Source organism: Geotrypetes seraphini, chromosome 6, assembly GCF_902459505.1.
Source record: "Geotrypetes seraphini chromosome 6, aGeoSer1.1, whole genome shotgun sequence".
Lineage (NCBI taxonomy): Eukaryota > Metazoa > Chordata > Amphibia > Gymnophiona > Dermophiidae > Geotrypetes > Geotrypetes seraphini.
This window is the reverse complement of record NC_047089.1, coordinates 248,110,424-248,126,745: the sequence shown is the minus strand read 5'-3', so window position 1 is coordinate 248,126,745 and position 16,322 is coordinate 248,110,424. Positions and strand designations below refer to the sequence as shown.

Here is a 16,322-nt window from a genome sequence, read left to right as displayed (position 1 = left end):
TACTACACAGGCGATGCTCTGCAGGCCATAATTAGTTTTTAAGATGAGGTCAGGGGGAAGTTGGATGATGTTGGAGTGAAGGAGAAAACATGCTGGCCTTCGGAGAGCCACCTAAAGCTGCAGGACCAAGGGTAATGTGTCATGTGAGATCTCCAAAATATTGGTGGTGCTCGGGCACCCACAGCGCTGGCGTCTATGCCACTATGCCACATTTCTCAACCAACAACCCCCTTCCCTGTCACCGTGAGCTCTGACATTGGACATCCTAAAGGAGGAATAGCAACATCAGTGGACGACAAGCAAGAGGCAGCACGTAGGACAGGCTTTTTGCTGCCAGAGCGCTGCTGCTCCTGCTTTAGGAGGTCTGAAGGTATGTGGGGAGGAGGGTTGGCCACTGAATCGGGGAGCCTGATTTTTTAAGAAAATGAATTGATTCGAATTGATTCACCGATGTGAATTGGTCAGCACTACTCCCTACTTCTGTCTCTGGCGCCACAGTTTCACTTTCTTTTTGTCTACAAGATAAGCTCTGATGTGCCCTGTGCACAGAGTTGTAATGCTTAGGTGGTTTGTGTCAATGGTGTATCAAGAGTTGGAGGCAACTGGGGTGATGGCGCCCTCCCCGCAACCTCCACTCTGCCCCCCACACTCCTTCCACACTCACACCCTCCCTTTCCACCCCCGTACCTCTTTAAATCTTCGCCAGTGCAAGCAGCTTCTCCAACCTGCTGCTTGCGCTGGCATAGGCTTTCCCTTTGATGTCACTTCCTGGGAGAGGGTGGAGAGGTGTGATGCACAGGGTGGTCCTCCCCCTTACTATGCCTTTGGTTTGTGTTAAGATGATCTTGGTGGGTGATACCTTATCCTCGACAAGACTGTAAGTTCATGTTTCATTTCTTTGATAACATTCTGCCATGGTTTTGCTTACAAAAGTATTAAAAACCTGACATTACAAGGGGGTGCTGATGTTTTTGGTTTTTCTTATTTCACCTACTTTTAGACTAAGAATACTTTCATCACATCAAAGTTTGTTTCCCTTGTGTCTGATCTAAATTTCATAATTGTAGTCTGATTATTAAATTTTTGCACTTCTGAAGTTAAAATGTGCAGATCAATGGAGATTTCACTGTAAAAGAGTGCCGAGTGGTAATGAAATATCTTTTCCAAAAAGAGAACTCGGCCAAATAAATTTACATTCATATGTCAGTTGCATTAGAGCAGGGGTAGGCAATTCCGGTCCTCGAGAGCCGGAGCCAGGTCAGGTTTTCAGGATATCCACAATGAATATGTATGAGATGGATTTGCATGCACTGCCTCCTTGAGATGCAAATCTATCTCATGCACATTTATTGTGGAGATCCTGAAAACCTGATCTAGTTCCAGCTCTTGAGGACCAGAATTGCCTACCCCTGCATTAGGGGATACATGTCATTCGTGCTCCACAGTCAAGAACTGAGTTGCTGTATTTAGAACAGGACGTTGGAACACTGGAAGACGAAGGCCATTCTGGGAGACCAACTCGAGTGACAGTTCCAGAAGACTTGGATGCCATTCATTCTATGATCCTGGACGATCGAAGAATATCTGCTAAAAAGATAGCAGAGACCCTATAGATAGCCCAAGAATGAGTAGGCTATACAAGGACAGCTTGAAAAGTTTGGTAAAAAAACCCAAGTTAAACAAACATTTTTTAAGTTTGACAAATTCTATTTGTACAACAGGATGGAAATCTTGACGCTCACTGGACTAAGTGTACAGGTTGCAATGGAAACTATATTGAAGAGTATAACTGGGGATTTTTTCCAGACTTTTCAAACCACCCTTAAACATGAGAGAGCTCTCAGCCAAATGGGGTCCTAAATGACTCAATGCTGACCAGAAGCATGATAACATACATACTAACATAGTAGATGACGGCAGATAAAGACCCGAATGGTCCATCCAGTCTGCCCAACCTGATTCAATTTAAATTTTTTATTTTATTTTATATTTTATTTTTTTCTTCTTAGCTATTTCTGGGCGAGAATCCAAAGCTTTACCCGGTACTGTGCTTGGGTTCCAACTGCCGAAATCTCTGTTAAGACTTACTCCAGCCCATCTACACCCTCCCAGCCATTGAAGCCCTCCCCTGCCCATTCTCCACCAAACGGCCATACACAGACACAGACCGTACAAGTCTGCCCAGTAACTGGCCTAGTTCAATATTTAATATTATTTTCTGATTCTAAATCTTCTGTGTTCATCCCACGCTTCTTTGAACTCCGTCACCGTTTTCCTCTCCACCACCTCTCTCAGGAGCACATTCCAGGCATCCACCACCCTCTCCGTAAAGTAGAATTTCCTAACATTGCCCCTGAATCTACCACCCCTCAACCTCAAATTATGTCCTCTGGTTTTACCATTTTCCTTTCTCTGGAAAAGATTATGTTCTATGATCGAGTGGGCTGCCTCTGAATCCATATTGTACCATCTCGTAACTATGGATGAAACTTGTATGTATGTGGCTCCGCACATCCTAAAAAGTTAGACACAGAAGTTATCAAGCAAGGTGCTGCCATCTGTCTTCTGAGCCAAAGATGGAATTTTGCTTGTAGCTTACCTGGAAAAGGGTGCAATGATCATGGCAAAGTAAACGTTGCACTTCATGACAAACTGAAGCAGCAACTGGTCTCCAAACGTCAAGGCAGCTTTTGAAAGGAATCTTGTTTCTTCAAGACAATGCCGCTCCTGACAAGGAGGCCACGATGGAGCAGAAATTGGCAAATCTTCACTTTGAAGTTCTGAAACACCCGTTCTCCTCACTTGATTTGGCCCCTTCAGATTACTACCGCTTTCCTAACCTCAAGAAACACCTCAAGGGAAGAACATTTTCAGGCATTGAGAATAGCACCTTAGCAGTGAATGAGTGATTTGCAGCAGAACCAAAATAATTTTTCTTGGATGGATTAAAGAAGTTAGAACAACAAAGTCGTAAGTGTGTGAGGCTCTTGGTGAATATGTAGGATAAATAGTTTTTTTCAGTCCCGTAACTTGTTTTTTTACAAAGCCAAGGACTTATCAGCACCCCCTCATATTCCATTTGGAAATTCTGTAGAGCTCTATGGTGTTTACTGTATGCTGAATGTGAATAGCTCTAGGTATTTCTAGTCTCCATTCCTAGGGTGTGAGTGTGCTGTTTGCTTTGGATCCTTGAATGCATGATTGTAGAACAGAATTAAGGAAATTATAGAAAAAGGACCGTAGAATAAGAGGGACTTTTGGAAAGTAAGATCATGTCTAGAGGGATGTTTGGGTAGCAGAAGCAGCTGTCTTTCGGTTTCAGGTTATGTGACAAGGACATCTGCTATCTTGGGGGGAGGAGAGGAATAGTGTCTCTCAGTAATCTCTTCTCTGCATTTTCTCTGAGGACAAGCAGATATAATATTCTCACGTGTGGGTAATGGAACCTGGTATGGCCACCACCAAGTGCACGGTCAGTTTAAATCTTTAGGCAGGGCTCGTACTGTGCATGTGCCAGTACCTTCCTGCCTCATGTCGGCTCACAGGGCCATTGGTTCTTTGTTTTCTATGAAGCTGAGAAGCTATGCTTTCAGTTTTCTCTTCATCATGTCAAACTATTGCTTTTGTAGTGCCTTCCCATACTTATTTTTCAGTATTTTCCTCATAATTTCATGTTTTTATTGTGTTCCGGTATTTTACCCTACTTTAGTTCATTTTTGTCAGTTTTTCATTTTTTCACCTTTGAACCACTCTGAGCCCTTTTTTAAACTTACGGGAACATTGACCTTTTTCGGTATTCTAGTTACTCTACCTCCCAAGACCATTGAGCCTTTTGACCTGGTATTTACAGTTTTCCTCTCCATGTCAAAGAGGGTACAGAATGGGTTTAAGAAATGTTCTTGATGTAATTGGACCATTTCAGGCTCTGACCCACATAATTGGTATATCCAGTTTCTGGGACCTGAGCATTGGGACATTCGCTGTGACCTCTGTCTGAGCATGCAAAAGAGGTAACTGAAAGCCCAAAAGCTTTAGTTCGAAAAACTTTTTGATACTGTTTCAGCATCAACATTGAGCTTGATGGAAGACTTGGAACCTGACACCTATCCTCCTATGACTCAGGCGTTGACATTTGTGCAGAGTGCTTAGACCTCTGCCAATCAAGGAGCAGTGCGGGACCAGACAGGAAGTGCAAAGGTTGCGCTCCTGCGTTGTGCACTGCTCTGCAACGAAAGGCAGGAGACCACGCTGGACCACTGCCAGTTTAAAAAGATACAGGGGACGGCGGGCTAAGGGCAGGCTGCTTCGGGCTTCCCAGCAACAGACCATCAGAAGCATCCCCCTGTAGAGGAGGGAAAACCAAGAAAAAAAACTGAACCAAATTTTTTTTCCTCCTCCTCTATGGGGGGTAGGGGGGAGGGGGAGTGTGCGTCTTATAGAACAAAAAAAATGGTATCCTGGTCTGATCACCATTTGATCACATTCTACCATACATCTATAAGAACATAACATAAGCAATGCCTCTGCTGGGTCAGACCTGAGGTCCATCATGCCCAGCAGTCCGCTCACGCGGCGGCCCAATAGGTCCAGGACCTGTGCAGTAATCCTCTATTTATACCCCTCTATCCCCTTTTCCAGCAGGAAATTGTCCAATCCTTTCTTAAATCCCTGTACTGTACTCTGCCCTATTACGCCCTCTGGAAGCGCATTCCAGGTGTCCACCACTCGTTGGGTAAAGAAGAACTTCCTAGCATTCGTTTTAAATCTGTCCCCTTTCAACTTTTCCAAGTGTCCTCTTGTTCTTTTATTTTTCGAAAGTTTGAAGAATCTGTCCTTCTCTACTCTCTCTATGCCCTTCATGATCTTATAAGTCTCTATCATATCCCCTCTAAGTCTCCTCTTCTCCAGGGAAAAGAGACCCAGTTTCTCCAATCTCAGCGTATGAGAGGTTTTCCATCCCTTTTATCAAGCGTGTCGCTCTCCTCTGAACCCTCTCGAGTAACGCCATATCCTTCCTAAGGTACGGAGACCAATATTGGACGCAGTATTCCAGATGTGGGCGCACCATCGCCCGATACAATGGCAGGATAACTTCTTTTGTCCTTGTTGTAATACCCTTCTTGATTATGCCTAGCATTCTATTTGCTTTCTTAGCGGCTGTTGCGCACTGTGCCGTCGGCTTCATTGTCATGTCCACCATTACCCCCAAGTCCCTTTCTTGGTTGCTCTCATTCAATAATATCCCTCCCATCGTATAATTGTACCTCGGGTTTCTGTTTCCAACATGCAATACTTTACATTTCTCAACGTTGAACTTCATCTGCCATCTCGCCGCCCATTCCCCCAATTTGTTCAAGTCCCTTTGCAATTCTTCGCATTCCTCTTTAGTCCCAGCTCCACTAAATAGTTTTGTATCGTCCGCAAATTTTATTATCTCACACCTACACAACTAAGTAACCATCAACCAGGAAGCAACCCCAACGCAATCAACCTAGAAAATCTCTCCACAGGCCTTTCTAACCTAGCAGGATCTTCAAAATCAAACTCTCAATCTGTTGACGAAGCTGCCATGGACTGGCGCACTGAGGTAAAAACCTATAAGAAGGGCTAGTTCCTGTCAAAGAAATCAAATACTACCCCATAAATATTCCTCCCCCTGGTTTAAGAACTAAGAAAAGAGAATTAAGGTGAGCGGAAAGAAAATGGTACAAATCCAAACTTAACGGTGACAGGTTCATATGGAAGGAACTACACAAAGAATATAAAAAAGCCACCCTAAAGGTTAAAAAGAAGTACTATGCTGAACAGCTATCAAGGACCTGCAATAGATCAAAAAATCTTTTCAAACTAACAAAAAAGATACAACATCACAAGAAGACAATCGGTACTTTAACACTGAACTCGACAGTGCAACACTCTCAGACTACTTTGCTGACAAAGTAGACAAAATACAGTCTCACCTTGACTCTGCCACACTGAGAACATTGCCCCCCCCCCTGACTTAGGTTTCCAGCTGTGGTTTTAATTGATTTGTCTAAGTAACTTCAAAACAGTCTCCCATGATGACATCGCTGAAATACTAGAAACAATTCACTCTTCTGGCTCCAACCAGGACCCTTAATGGCGGTGAAAGGCACCTTTGCAGACTCTATCCTTCCTCTCATCAACACCTCACTACAAACAAGCTTAGTGCCCTCAGACTGGAAGTTGGCAGTTATCAGGACAATCCTGAAAAAACCAACACTCGACCCTAATATGCCTGGCAACTTTAGACCTGTCTGCAACTTACTCTTCGTCTCCAAGATCCTGGAGAAAACAGTGTTAAGCCAATTACTCTCCTTCATCAACGAACAAGGAGCCCTATCCGCCTTCTAATCAGGATTCAAGAAATTCCACAGTACTGAAACTGTTCTTTTAGACATCATCGATGACTGCTGGAAACTTATGGACAAAAGTAATGATGTCCTTTTGGTGCTTCTAGATCTCAGTGCGGCGTTCAACACTATTGAACGGCTCTCTGAAATTGGAATCAGAGACATTGCGCTACAATGGTTCTCCTCGTTCCTAGAAAACAGATCCCAAAGTGTTCTGCTCAATGACACGCTATCAAAACCAAAACCAATCAAATATGGTGTTCCACAGGGGGCTCTACTATCCCCCCTATTATTCAATCTCTACATTAGACCTGTTCTAGACATTACAATCAGCTGCCTTTATCATATTCTAGGCCTGTACTCAAGACAATTTGTTCCTGGTCCTTTTTGCCGCATATGGGACGTGGACCGTAGAAGTCTGTCCGGCATTGGCTACATCGCCCCACACTGCCCGATGGCTGGGGTTGCTGTAACAGCTAACTCTAGCACTTCCCCCCTCCCTGATCCATCTTGCCATATATGGGACACAAACCGTAAAAGTCCATCTGGCACCATCTTCCTTCCCCACTGTTGGGCTTCTATTTAAGCATCACTCCTGCGCATCATAAATGAAAATAGTTTTCGATCTGTCAGGTTTTGTGTCGATACTATCCATTTTTTATTTAGGGATCCTTTGTGTTTATCCCATGCGTTTTTGTCTCCACCCTCTCTGTGAAAAAGTATTTCCTGACATTACTTCTAAGTCTACCACCCTGCAAACTCATACTATGTCCTCTAGTTTTACTGCTTCTCCTTCTCTGAAATAGATTTGTTGTAGATTAATACCCTTCAAGTATTTAAATAACTGTATCATATCTCCTCTATCCCTTCTTTCCTCCACGGTATACATAGTCAGATATTCAAGCAACTAGTTTTGCAGGCTGACATTTATTTACAAGAGCATTAGCTGCATCTGTCTGGGAACCTTTCTATGTCTACTGGAAGAAGGCAATTGGCTATGCTTTTTAGATCTAATAGAGGCCTACACTTACATATCCATCCTACCTTAAATATCTTCACTTCCACATTGGTTCTTAACATTTCCAATACAAAATCTTGCCTTTCAGACTTGCTTTGGCCCCTTGAGCCTTCACAAATGCCTGATGGTAGTGGCAGCAGCCCTTCGCACATGGGGGGGGGCACATATTTGCCTGTTTAGATGACTGGTTGATCAAGGCTTCATCATCACAAACAGCTCAGCATACCATCAACTCAACAATTTGTCTTGTGGAGCTCCTTGGGTTTGCCATCAGCTACCAAAAATCACATCTGAACCTTTCTCTGGTGCTCAAGTTCATTAGGGCTCTTTTGGATGCTATTCAGGATTGAGTTTTTCTGCTGAAACAGACCAGATGATCTCATTCACCTGGCTAAACAGTCTTCACCCTACCACGCATTTCTGCTTGTTAACTGTTATGCCTTCTGGATCATTTGGTGTCAACGGTGCACATCATATCTACTCATTGGTCTCGAGTCATGGGACAGCTATGCTCCTATTCAAGTCACTTTGGACCTCCGTCACACTCTCCAGTGGCAGAGGGTTCTTCACAAAGGTCTCCTTTTCCAGCAGCCTCCCATCCAAAGCTTCTATCTACAGATGCTTCAATGTTTGGACAGGGTGCTCATCTAGACAGTCTACACATTCAAGGAGTATGATCTCACCACGAATATCAATCTTCTTGAACTACAAGCAATAGGCAATACAGTACTCCCCCGATATTCGCGGGGGGTTCCGTTCCAGGAACCCCTACGAATCTTGAAAAACCACGAATACGGTTTTTAGTGGGGGAGACAGGAGAGGGCAGCCGGAGTGTCGGCGAGTGAAGGTTACCACTTGCAGTATGCTACGACTGCCTCTTCCTGCACTAAAGTTGGGTCTCACCAATCAGGAGCTGCTTTGACACGCAGCTCCTGATTGGTGAGGCCTGGCTTTAGTGCAGGAAGAGGCGGTCGGAGCATACCGCGAGTAATTTTCTTTACTTGCCGGTGCTCCAGCTGCTCTCTCCTGCCTCTCCGGCTACCCTCCTGCCCGGTCATTTGCGGTTGGAAAAGACCGCGACTTGCCGACTGCGAATGACCGGGGGAGTACTGTACTCTAAAAACATTCCAGAACCATCTCCTTCATCAAGTAGGCCTTGTCTGTACAGACAACCAAGTTGCCATGTTCTATCTGAACAAGGGGGCACAGGTTCTTGCCATCTTTACATGAAGTGATCCAGATTTGGAATTGAGCAGTTGCTTGTGGCATACTTCTCAAAGCGGTTTACTTAACAGGGAAGCAAAGCATCTTGGCAGACAAATTGGGCAGACTTCTTCAGCTGCACGAATGGTGTCTCAGCATAGCCATCTTATATCAGATTTTCTCCGCTTGGGGAACACCAGATATAGATCTCTGTTTCCCACCCCACAACAAACTTCTTCATTTCTGCTCCAGACTCTATACCACCTCCATCGCATTGTGTTGGATGCCTTCCTCATTTATTGGAGGGACAGATTTCCTGATGTAAGGTATTGGAGGAAACACTTAGAGGACCTCTACTCAAACTTTGCCAAGATAGAGGCATCATGATCTTCATAGCACCTCTCGGTCACGTCTGGTTTGGTTCCCACTCCTCCTAGAATTCTCATCCAGGAAACTGCATGTTGCATCTGTTTCCAACACTACTGATACGAACCCCCACTCATTAGCACCAACAGCAAGGCGTCTTTCACCGAGCAATTGAATGTTTTCTGCCTCTTGGCTTACAATATCTAAAAGAAAAAGGGAAGTGGGAAATGTGCTAATCAACAACATGACAGTGATGGAAAAGGGAACGAACTCCAAAACTTTTATAGTAAAGAGGAGGGTGGGCAAAACATTAGGAAGGGTATCTGTGTTGTGATCCATCAAGCTTTTGCCATGGGAGAGTCAAGCAGTAGGGTGGAATTTAAGTATATGTGTCTTTGAAAAGAATGGTCTTTAAATTTATCAAGGGAGATCAGTGTTGAGGTTTGTTACTCCCATTCTCATGAGACAGCAAAATCAACAAGCTGTCTAAGAGAGGGAGGGGGCAGACAGGCTAAGAGCAGGTGAAATATATGTATGTGTGTGTGTGTGTCGGCGAGAGAGAAAGAAAGAGCTGACTGGCTGAAGGCAGATGAGATGTGAGAGAGGGGGCAAGACTGTCTGTAGGCATCATCTTGGAACCCATTTTTCAATCCTTTTGCCACTCTGGGACCTTCTCTCTGCCGCCCTGAAACTTCAAAATGAGAGCCTGGCAAGTATTGCATTATTGGCAGATGCAGAAAAGGGAATACCCCCAGCTAGCAAAAATGGCTCTTACAGAACTTCTTCCTTTTGCTTCAACGTACTTATGTGAAATCAACTTCTCTCATCTTAATAGTTCTCAGATGTAAAATAAGAAACCACTTCGGTCTGAAAAGTGACTCGATTGTGAAAATCAGAACACTGAAACAGAGATTCAGAATGCTTATTTTATCCAGAAAGCCCAGAGCTCCCATTAAAACGGTAAACGCATCTTATATTAAGAAAGTCGACACTTTTCAGTTTGTGACTGTGGTTGCATCCCTTGTATGTTCTGAAGACAGTTTCTTTTGTGTCATTGGTACGTGTTATTCATTTTTTACTTTTTAATTTGGTGTGTGCATGGTTAGGTGCTTTGGTTCATTGGACCTATTTGTTTAAAAAAAATCCAAAAACCCCAAAACAGAACACCTTCCCAACCTGCCCATAATGACCAATCTGATTTCAGAAATTCAACTGGATTGTTCACTAGAGGCAACTTTTTGTGGAGATCTTTCTTTTTCCTGCTATTATAAATAGTTCCCGTCCAAATATCATTATTCATTTTAGCTCAGTTTGAAAGAATAAACACACCACCTAGCATGAGGCCAAACAGTTGCATATAACAGATCATGTGTGCTAGTTGCAATGACCTGTATTTATGTATGTTGCCTAGTTAGCTGTTTAACAATCAAATGTCCATTTCAAAATCTCTGTTGCTCGGGGGGGGGGGGGGGGGGGTTGTATCAGACCTAAAGTATACTATGCTGTATTGGGCTAGTTTGACTAACGGTGTTCCTTGCTCTTCTTCTGCTGCTACAGTTCCCTGATCAAGCAACGCAGCTGAAGTGGAATGTGCAATTTTGTCTGACCATTCCTCCCAGTGCACCACCTATAGCGCCTCCAGGAACCCCTGCTGTGGTGCTCAAATCCAAAATGCTCTTTTTTGTAAGTATCCCCTAGAGTGAGGGCTGTGGAATTGGCATGTTAAGTCAAACGCTCCTCCCTGCCCCCGCTAACCCTTACTCTTGCTCCTGTCCAAAACCCTAGTATATGAGTATCATCTCTTCCATTTATTATCCTCAGCTTCAGCTCACTCAGAGGACGTCGGTACCCCAAGAGGCTGTCAGCATCATTGTCCCGATCATTTACGACATGGCCTCAGGTACCACCCAGCAGGCAGACATTCCCCGGCAGCAGAACTCTTCACTCGCCGCACCCATGATGGTTAGCAGCATTCTGAAGAGGTTTGCAGAGATGAACTCGCCACGACCAGGTAACACCCTTGAGCTCTGCAGCTTGCCTGCTCCATCCAGCTCTTTGTCGAGATTCTGTCTGTTACTCCCAACTATTCTGAGCTGCGATCTGGCACCAGCCAGCAGAGACATAGTCAGTCAGTTGGGGTTTAGATGGCCTTGTTAGGTTTTGGTCCTTGTTTCCCTGTTTTAGCTAAGGCAAAGTGCAGGACTTCAAAGATCAAAACATTTAAAGATGAGGTTCATAGGACAAGGGAAGTATTGCCTTACCAATCTGCTACGTTTGGTGGATGAAGGTGAGTCAGTTAATGTAATGTGTCTGGATTTTCTGAGACCTCTGAGGGAAATGAAAAGTCATAGGGCAAGAAGCGATGCCCGGTTGTGGACTGGGAAGTGTTTAAAGTAGGGTTAAATGGCCAGTTCTCTGAATAGAGGAAGGTGAATAGTGGAGTGCTACAGGGATCTATACTGGAACCAATGGTTTTTTTAACATATCATAAATAATCTTCAATATAGAACAATAAGTAAGGTTGTCAAATTTGAGGAGGATTCCAAATTATTCAAAGTTGTTAAATCACATGTGGATTGTGAGAAATTGCAGGATGGTCTCAGGACTCAAGGATCTCCCGTATGAGGAAAGGCTGGGTAAGTCGCAGCTATACTCACGCGAGGAGCGTAGAGAGAGGGGAGACATGATTGAGACGTTCAAATATGTCACGGGCCGTATTGAGGTAGAAGAGGATATCTTTTTTCTTAAAGAACCTATGGCGACAAGAGGACATCTGTTGAAACTCAGGGGTGGGAGATTTCATAGTGACACCAGGAAATACTTCTTCACCAAAAGGGTGGTTGATCATTGGAATAGTCTTCCACTGCAGGTAATTCAGACCACCAGCACGCTGGACTTTAAGAGAAAATGGGATAAGCATGTGGGATCACTTCAGGGAAGAATTTAGGGGGTGGGTCATTAGAGTGGCAGGTTTGTTGGGCCGTGGCCCTTTTCTGCCGTCATCTATGTTTCTATAACCTTGAGAGTCTGGGCAACCAAATGGTAGCTGAAACTTAATGCAGACAAAAGCAAAGTAATGCAAACTAGAGAGTTGCGCGGGGATAGAAATCCCACCCGTCCCCGCCAAAGTCCCACCCGTCCCCACGAGGACTCCCACCCGTCCCCACGAGGAATCCCTCCGTCCCCACCCGTCCCCGCGAGGAATCCCCTACGTCCCCGCCTGTCCCTATAAACTACAGAAATAGTTATTTCATTTAATTATGCTACTGAATTAAAGGCTCTGGTAGAAACCCATTTAAAAATAAGCAAAAAGACTTTATTAATTTGGAAATATTAATTGGGAAGAATACATACTTTGTAAACGGGTTTCTACCAGAGCCTCTAATGTTTATAAATTTTTATCAACACAGCTAATATACTACTTTATCCTTAAGCAAAAAAAAAAAAAAAAAAGAATTTTTTTCCTACCTTTATTGCCTGGTTTCTGCTTTCTTCATGTTCTCATTCAATTCCTTCCATCCACTGCCTCTCTTCTCTCTATGTCTTCCATTTGCTCTGTTACTGTGCCTCTCCCTTTCTCCCCCCTCCCAAATTGGTCTGGAACCCATCTTTTTCCCTCCGCTCCCCCCATAGTCTGGCACCTCTGTCTTCTTCCCTGCCAGCGTCTTCTTCCCATTCCCTCTTCCCCATTTCCTTTCAGTGTCCTTCTCCCCCACCATCTTCCCCATGTCCTGTCAGGCAGCATCCTTCTCCCCCCTCTGCCTTCCCCATGTCCTTTCAGCGTCCTTCTCCCCCCTCTGTCTTCCCCATGTCCTTTCAGCGGCCTTCTCCCCCCTCTGTCTTCCCCATGTCCTTTCAGTGGCCTTCTCCACCCCTTTGTCTTCCCCAGTGCTTTCAGGGTCCTTCCCCCCCTTCCTCCCGTTTACCCCATGTCCTTTCAGCGTTCTTTTCCACCCCTTTGTCTTCCCCAGTGCTTTCAGCGGCCTTCTCCCCCCTTAAGCGTCTTTTCTTCTCCACTCCACCTTTCCTCCCTCCCTGCCTCCACCTTTGTGGCGCTTTTGCACCCGACCGACAACAGAACAGGCCCGATCGGACAAATCTCCCTGTCCTGTAGCCGCGAATCTAAATTACCTTCTTACAGCAGCTGGAGTAGTGAAGCTGCTGTAAGAGGTAATTTAGATTCGCGGCTACAGGGCAGGGAGATTTGTCGGCCGGGCCTGTTGTCGGTCGATCGGGGGACCTGACCGGCTGTGCACATTCTCCGGGGCGGACCACCCCCTCCCCCCTCTTTCGTACGCCATTGCCTTCTCTCTACCTGCCCTGCCGCACACAGCCGACCGGAAGTCTTCCTGATGTCAGCGCTGACGTCGGAGGAAGGGAGGGTTTTGCTTAAGCCCTCCCTCCGACGTCAGCGCTGACATCGGGAAGATTTCTGTTCGGCTGTGTGCTGCGACAGGGCAGGTAAGGAGAAGGAGACTACCCTCGCGGCTCGAGTGCACTGCGATCCAACCCCGCAGGAACCCTGCGACCCTCTGAGGCGTCCCCACGGGATCCCCGCGACCCTAGGGGGGTCCCCACGGGATCCCCGTGACCCAAAGGGGATTCCCGTCATCCCCGTTCCCGTGCAGCTCTCTAATGCAAACTGGAAAAAATAACTCCTCCACAGTAGGAGTCGCTATCCAGGAAAAGGATCTAGGCAGCATTATGAACAAAATGTGGAAATCTTTTCTTTAGTGTAAGGCAAAAAATGTTGGGAATTTCTAGGAAAAGAACAAAGAATAGTGACCAGAATGGAACTACTCTGAAGAGAGAGGCAGGAGAAGCTAGGGCTTCACGGCATGGAGGAGAAACCCGAGTGAAGCAGAACAGGTAGATACCATGAACTTAAAAAAAGTATGTGTACAACAAATAGGAGAAAATAGTTAAACTCTAGAATTTGTTGCCAAAGCATCTGGTAAAAACAGCTTAGATATTAAGGCAGGCATGGGGAAAGCCTGAGGCTCCAAAATTGTTTATGCCAAAGTACAGGTGAAATGAAAAGGACCGACTGGTATCAGTCTCGCCAAAAACTGTAATAATTGCCCAGCATTCAGCCAGATCATCTTAGAAAAACAAAGCAGTCTAGTGCTTTAAAGAACCGACCTCCATATCAAGGCACTGCAACACAATAAAAAAAACAAATCGGAGGAAAACAAAAATATATATTTTAAACATTAGAAGGACCAGATGGTGCAAGTCTGTGTTTTGCCAATACAGGGACAGACAAAAACCTAAGAAATGGACCTCTGTTTCTTTCAGTTTTTCAGTAGGACTCTTATAAAAAATTGAAAATAAACTCTCCAGTCCTTAAAAGAAAAATGGCAAATCTCAAACTGGAAACAGAATAAATAAATATTGGTGACTCTGCCAGTTTAACACAGAGCCAGGTCCACTTAATTGATTTTTATGCCTTTTCTAGTTTGGTTTGTTTTCTTTCTTCTCTACATTTTAGGCGATTATACGGCCTTTGCCACAGGCATGTACTTAGATGGTAAGCTCTTTTGGTAAGGAACCTACTGTGCTGACAGTCTTAATGCTCTTATACTGCAAATGTGAAAGCTGAAAGCTGCCACTGGTTCCTTTTTAGAACATATTTGCTCTCTCGCTTTTAAATCCGTATTGGCCATTTGGAGTTGCTTAGAATGTCTCTCTCTCTCTTGCAGGTGAATGCACAATATTTGCAGCTGTGCGTGATTTAATGGCTAACCTTACACTGCCCTCTGGTGGCCGTGCATAAGCTGTTCTTTATCAATGTGAATTATAAACCTCGAGGAGGAGGTGAAAATGCCATGAACATTTCTATATCAGATCAAACTATTTTTTAAAGCGCTAATGACTGGGACATACATTCAGGGATGCACTTCTTTCATGAAATAATTGTTTAAACCCTAATTTTGTATAGTTCTCTTGTACAGTGTGTTTTATTAGAACACATTGCAAACTAGGGTATAGATTTATGGATCAGCTTGAAAGTGACATTTAATATTCTGTTTTATACTGCAAAGATTATGAAAATGCCAAACTGGTTTATTTAAGTGTTTTCTTATGTTTTTGTGTAATAGTACTTTTTTTAAAGTAAGTCTATCATTTGGAACTGTGACAGACTTTATAAATGAAGCTGTATTTTAATATGATTGCTTTGAATCCTAACAAGTCTCAAGAGCAATATTTAATAAACTCAATTGGAAAAAGTTATTTTTAAATATTGACCTTAAATGTCCGTTAAAGTACACCTTATCTGAGCAATACTTGCTGAAGGTGACCATTCATTGGACAAACTGTTTTCACTTTGTCTTCCCTCTTCCATCCTATTTATAAGTGAAATTCTCAATCGTGTCCTAAAAAAGTTGAATTTCTATGTTAAAGGTTATTAGAGCTCAGGGTTCAAAATGGCTGATATTTCAGTTGGATAAAAATGGGCATCCTTTCCCACAGACTGAAGAGAGCTGCTGGGAACAGCCACAGTGGAGTCTCCTTCATTCGGAGAACAAGAAAGTTTCTATGTCACTGCTATATCCAGGAGTGGTAGTTCCCCGGTGTGTTGTCTACTTTTAGGTAAAATGACTGCTCATACACAGCCTGGCAGGTTCTGTCCACATACTGGTAGAATGCAATTCAATTCCTCTTCCCCTTTGAACATGTTTGGATAGGATTTTTTCTCCCAATACATTTAAACCAGTAAGCATCTTTCCATAGTTTATCTTTATTATGACCTTTTCTGTACTTTAAAAAACAAACAAACCTCTAGGATGTTTCTCAAATACAACCCAGATCTGGGGTGTATGATTCAAAAGCATGAGCTTAATTTTTCTTCTCATTTTTTCCACACCACCTTTAATGGGGGCAGAACAGGCAGTCCCTGGCTTAAGAATGAGTTCTGTTTTTAAAACTGTTCTTAAGTTGAATTTGTATGGGACTTGGATCTTGTTTCTCTTCACAAAGCTATGGGCAGCGTTTCCTACATGCGGCCTGCAGATGATCCGGAAGCCTTTTCTATGACATCAGAGGGAGCTTTCTCTGACATTCGAAAGAAGGCTTCTGGGTCAGCTGCAGGCAATGTGTAGGAAACGCTGCCCATGGCTTTGTGAAGAGAAACTAGTGTGGCTGGAAGGAGGAGGAGGGAGCAGGCCAAAAGGTAACTATCTGCAGGAGGGAGGTACAAACTTGGGACACAGACTGGAGGGAGGGAGAGGGGAATGTTGGGACACCAAAGGGATAGGCAGAACCCCCATTCGTAAGTCTGATAGTTGTAATTCAGGGGGCACCTGTGTATGCCAAATTAAACCAGCCTGCTGTTTCTGCTTGACTTTACTCATTTATTC

At 44.2% G+C, this 16,322-nt stretch overlaps 1 protein-coding gene across 1 annotated transcript in view; it reads left to right on the top strand.

The window, feature by feature from the left end:
• The window catches only part of MED14 (mediator complex subunit 14), a 219,484-nt gene extending 203,698 nt beyond the window's left edge, over positions 1–15,786 (top strand). The window contains 3 exon segments of the mRNA XM_033948560.1: positions 10,519–10,644; positions 10,783–10,972; positions 14,664–15,786. Coding sequence (XP_033804451.1) covers positions 10,519–10,644; positions 10,783–10,972; positions 14,664–14,737 — 390 coding nt within the window. The 3' untranslated portion in view covers positions 14,738–15,786.
• Positions 15,787–16,322: the final 536 nt, after the last annotated feature.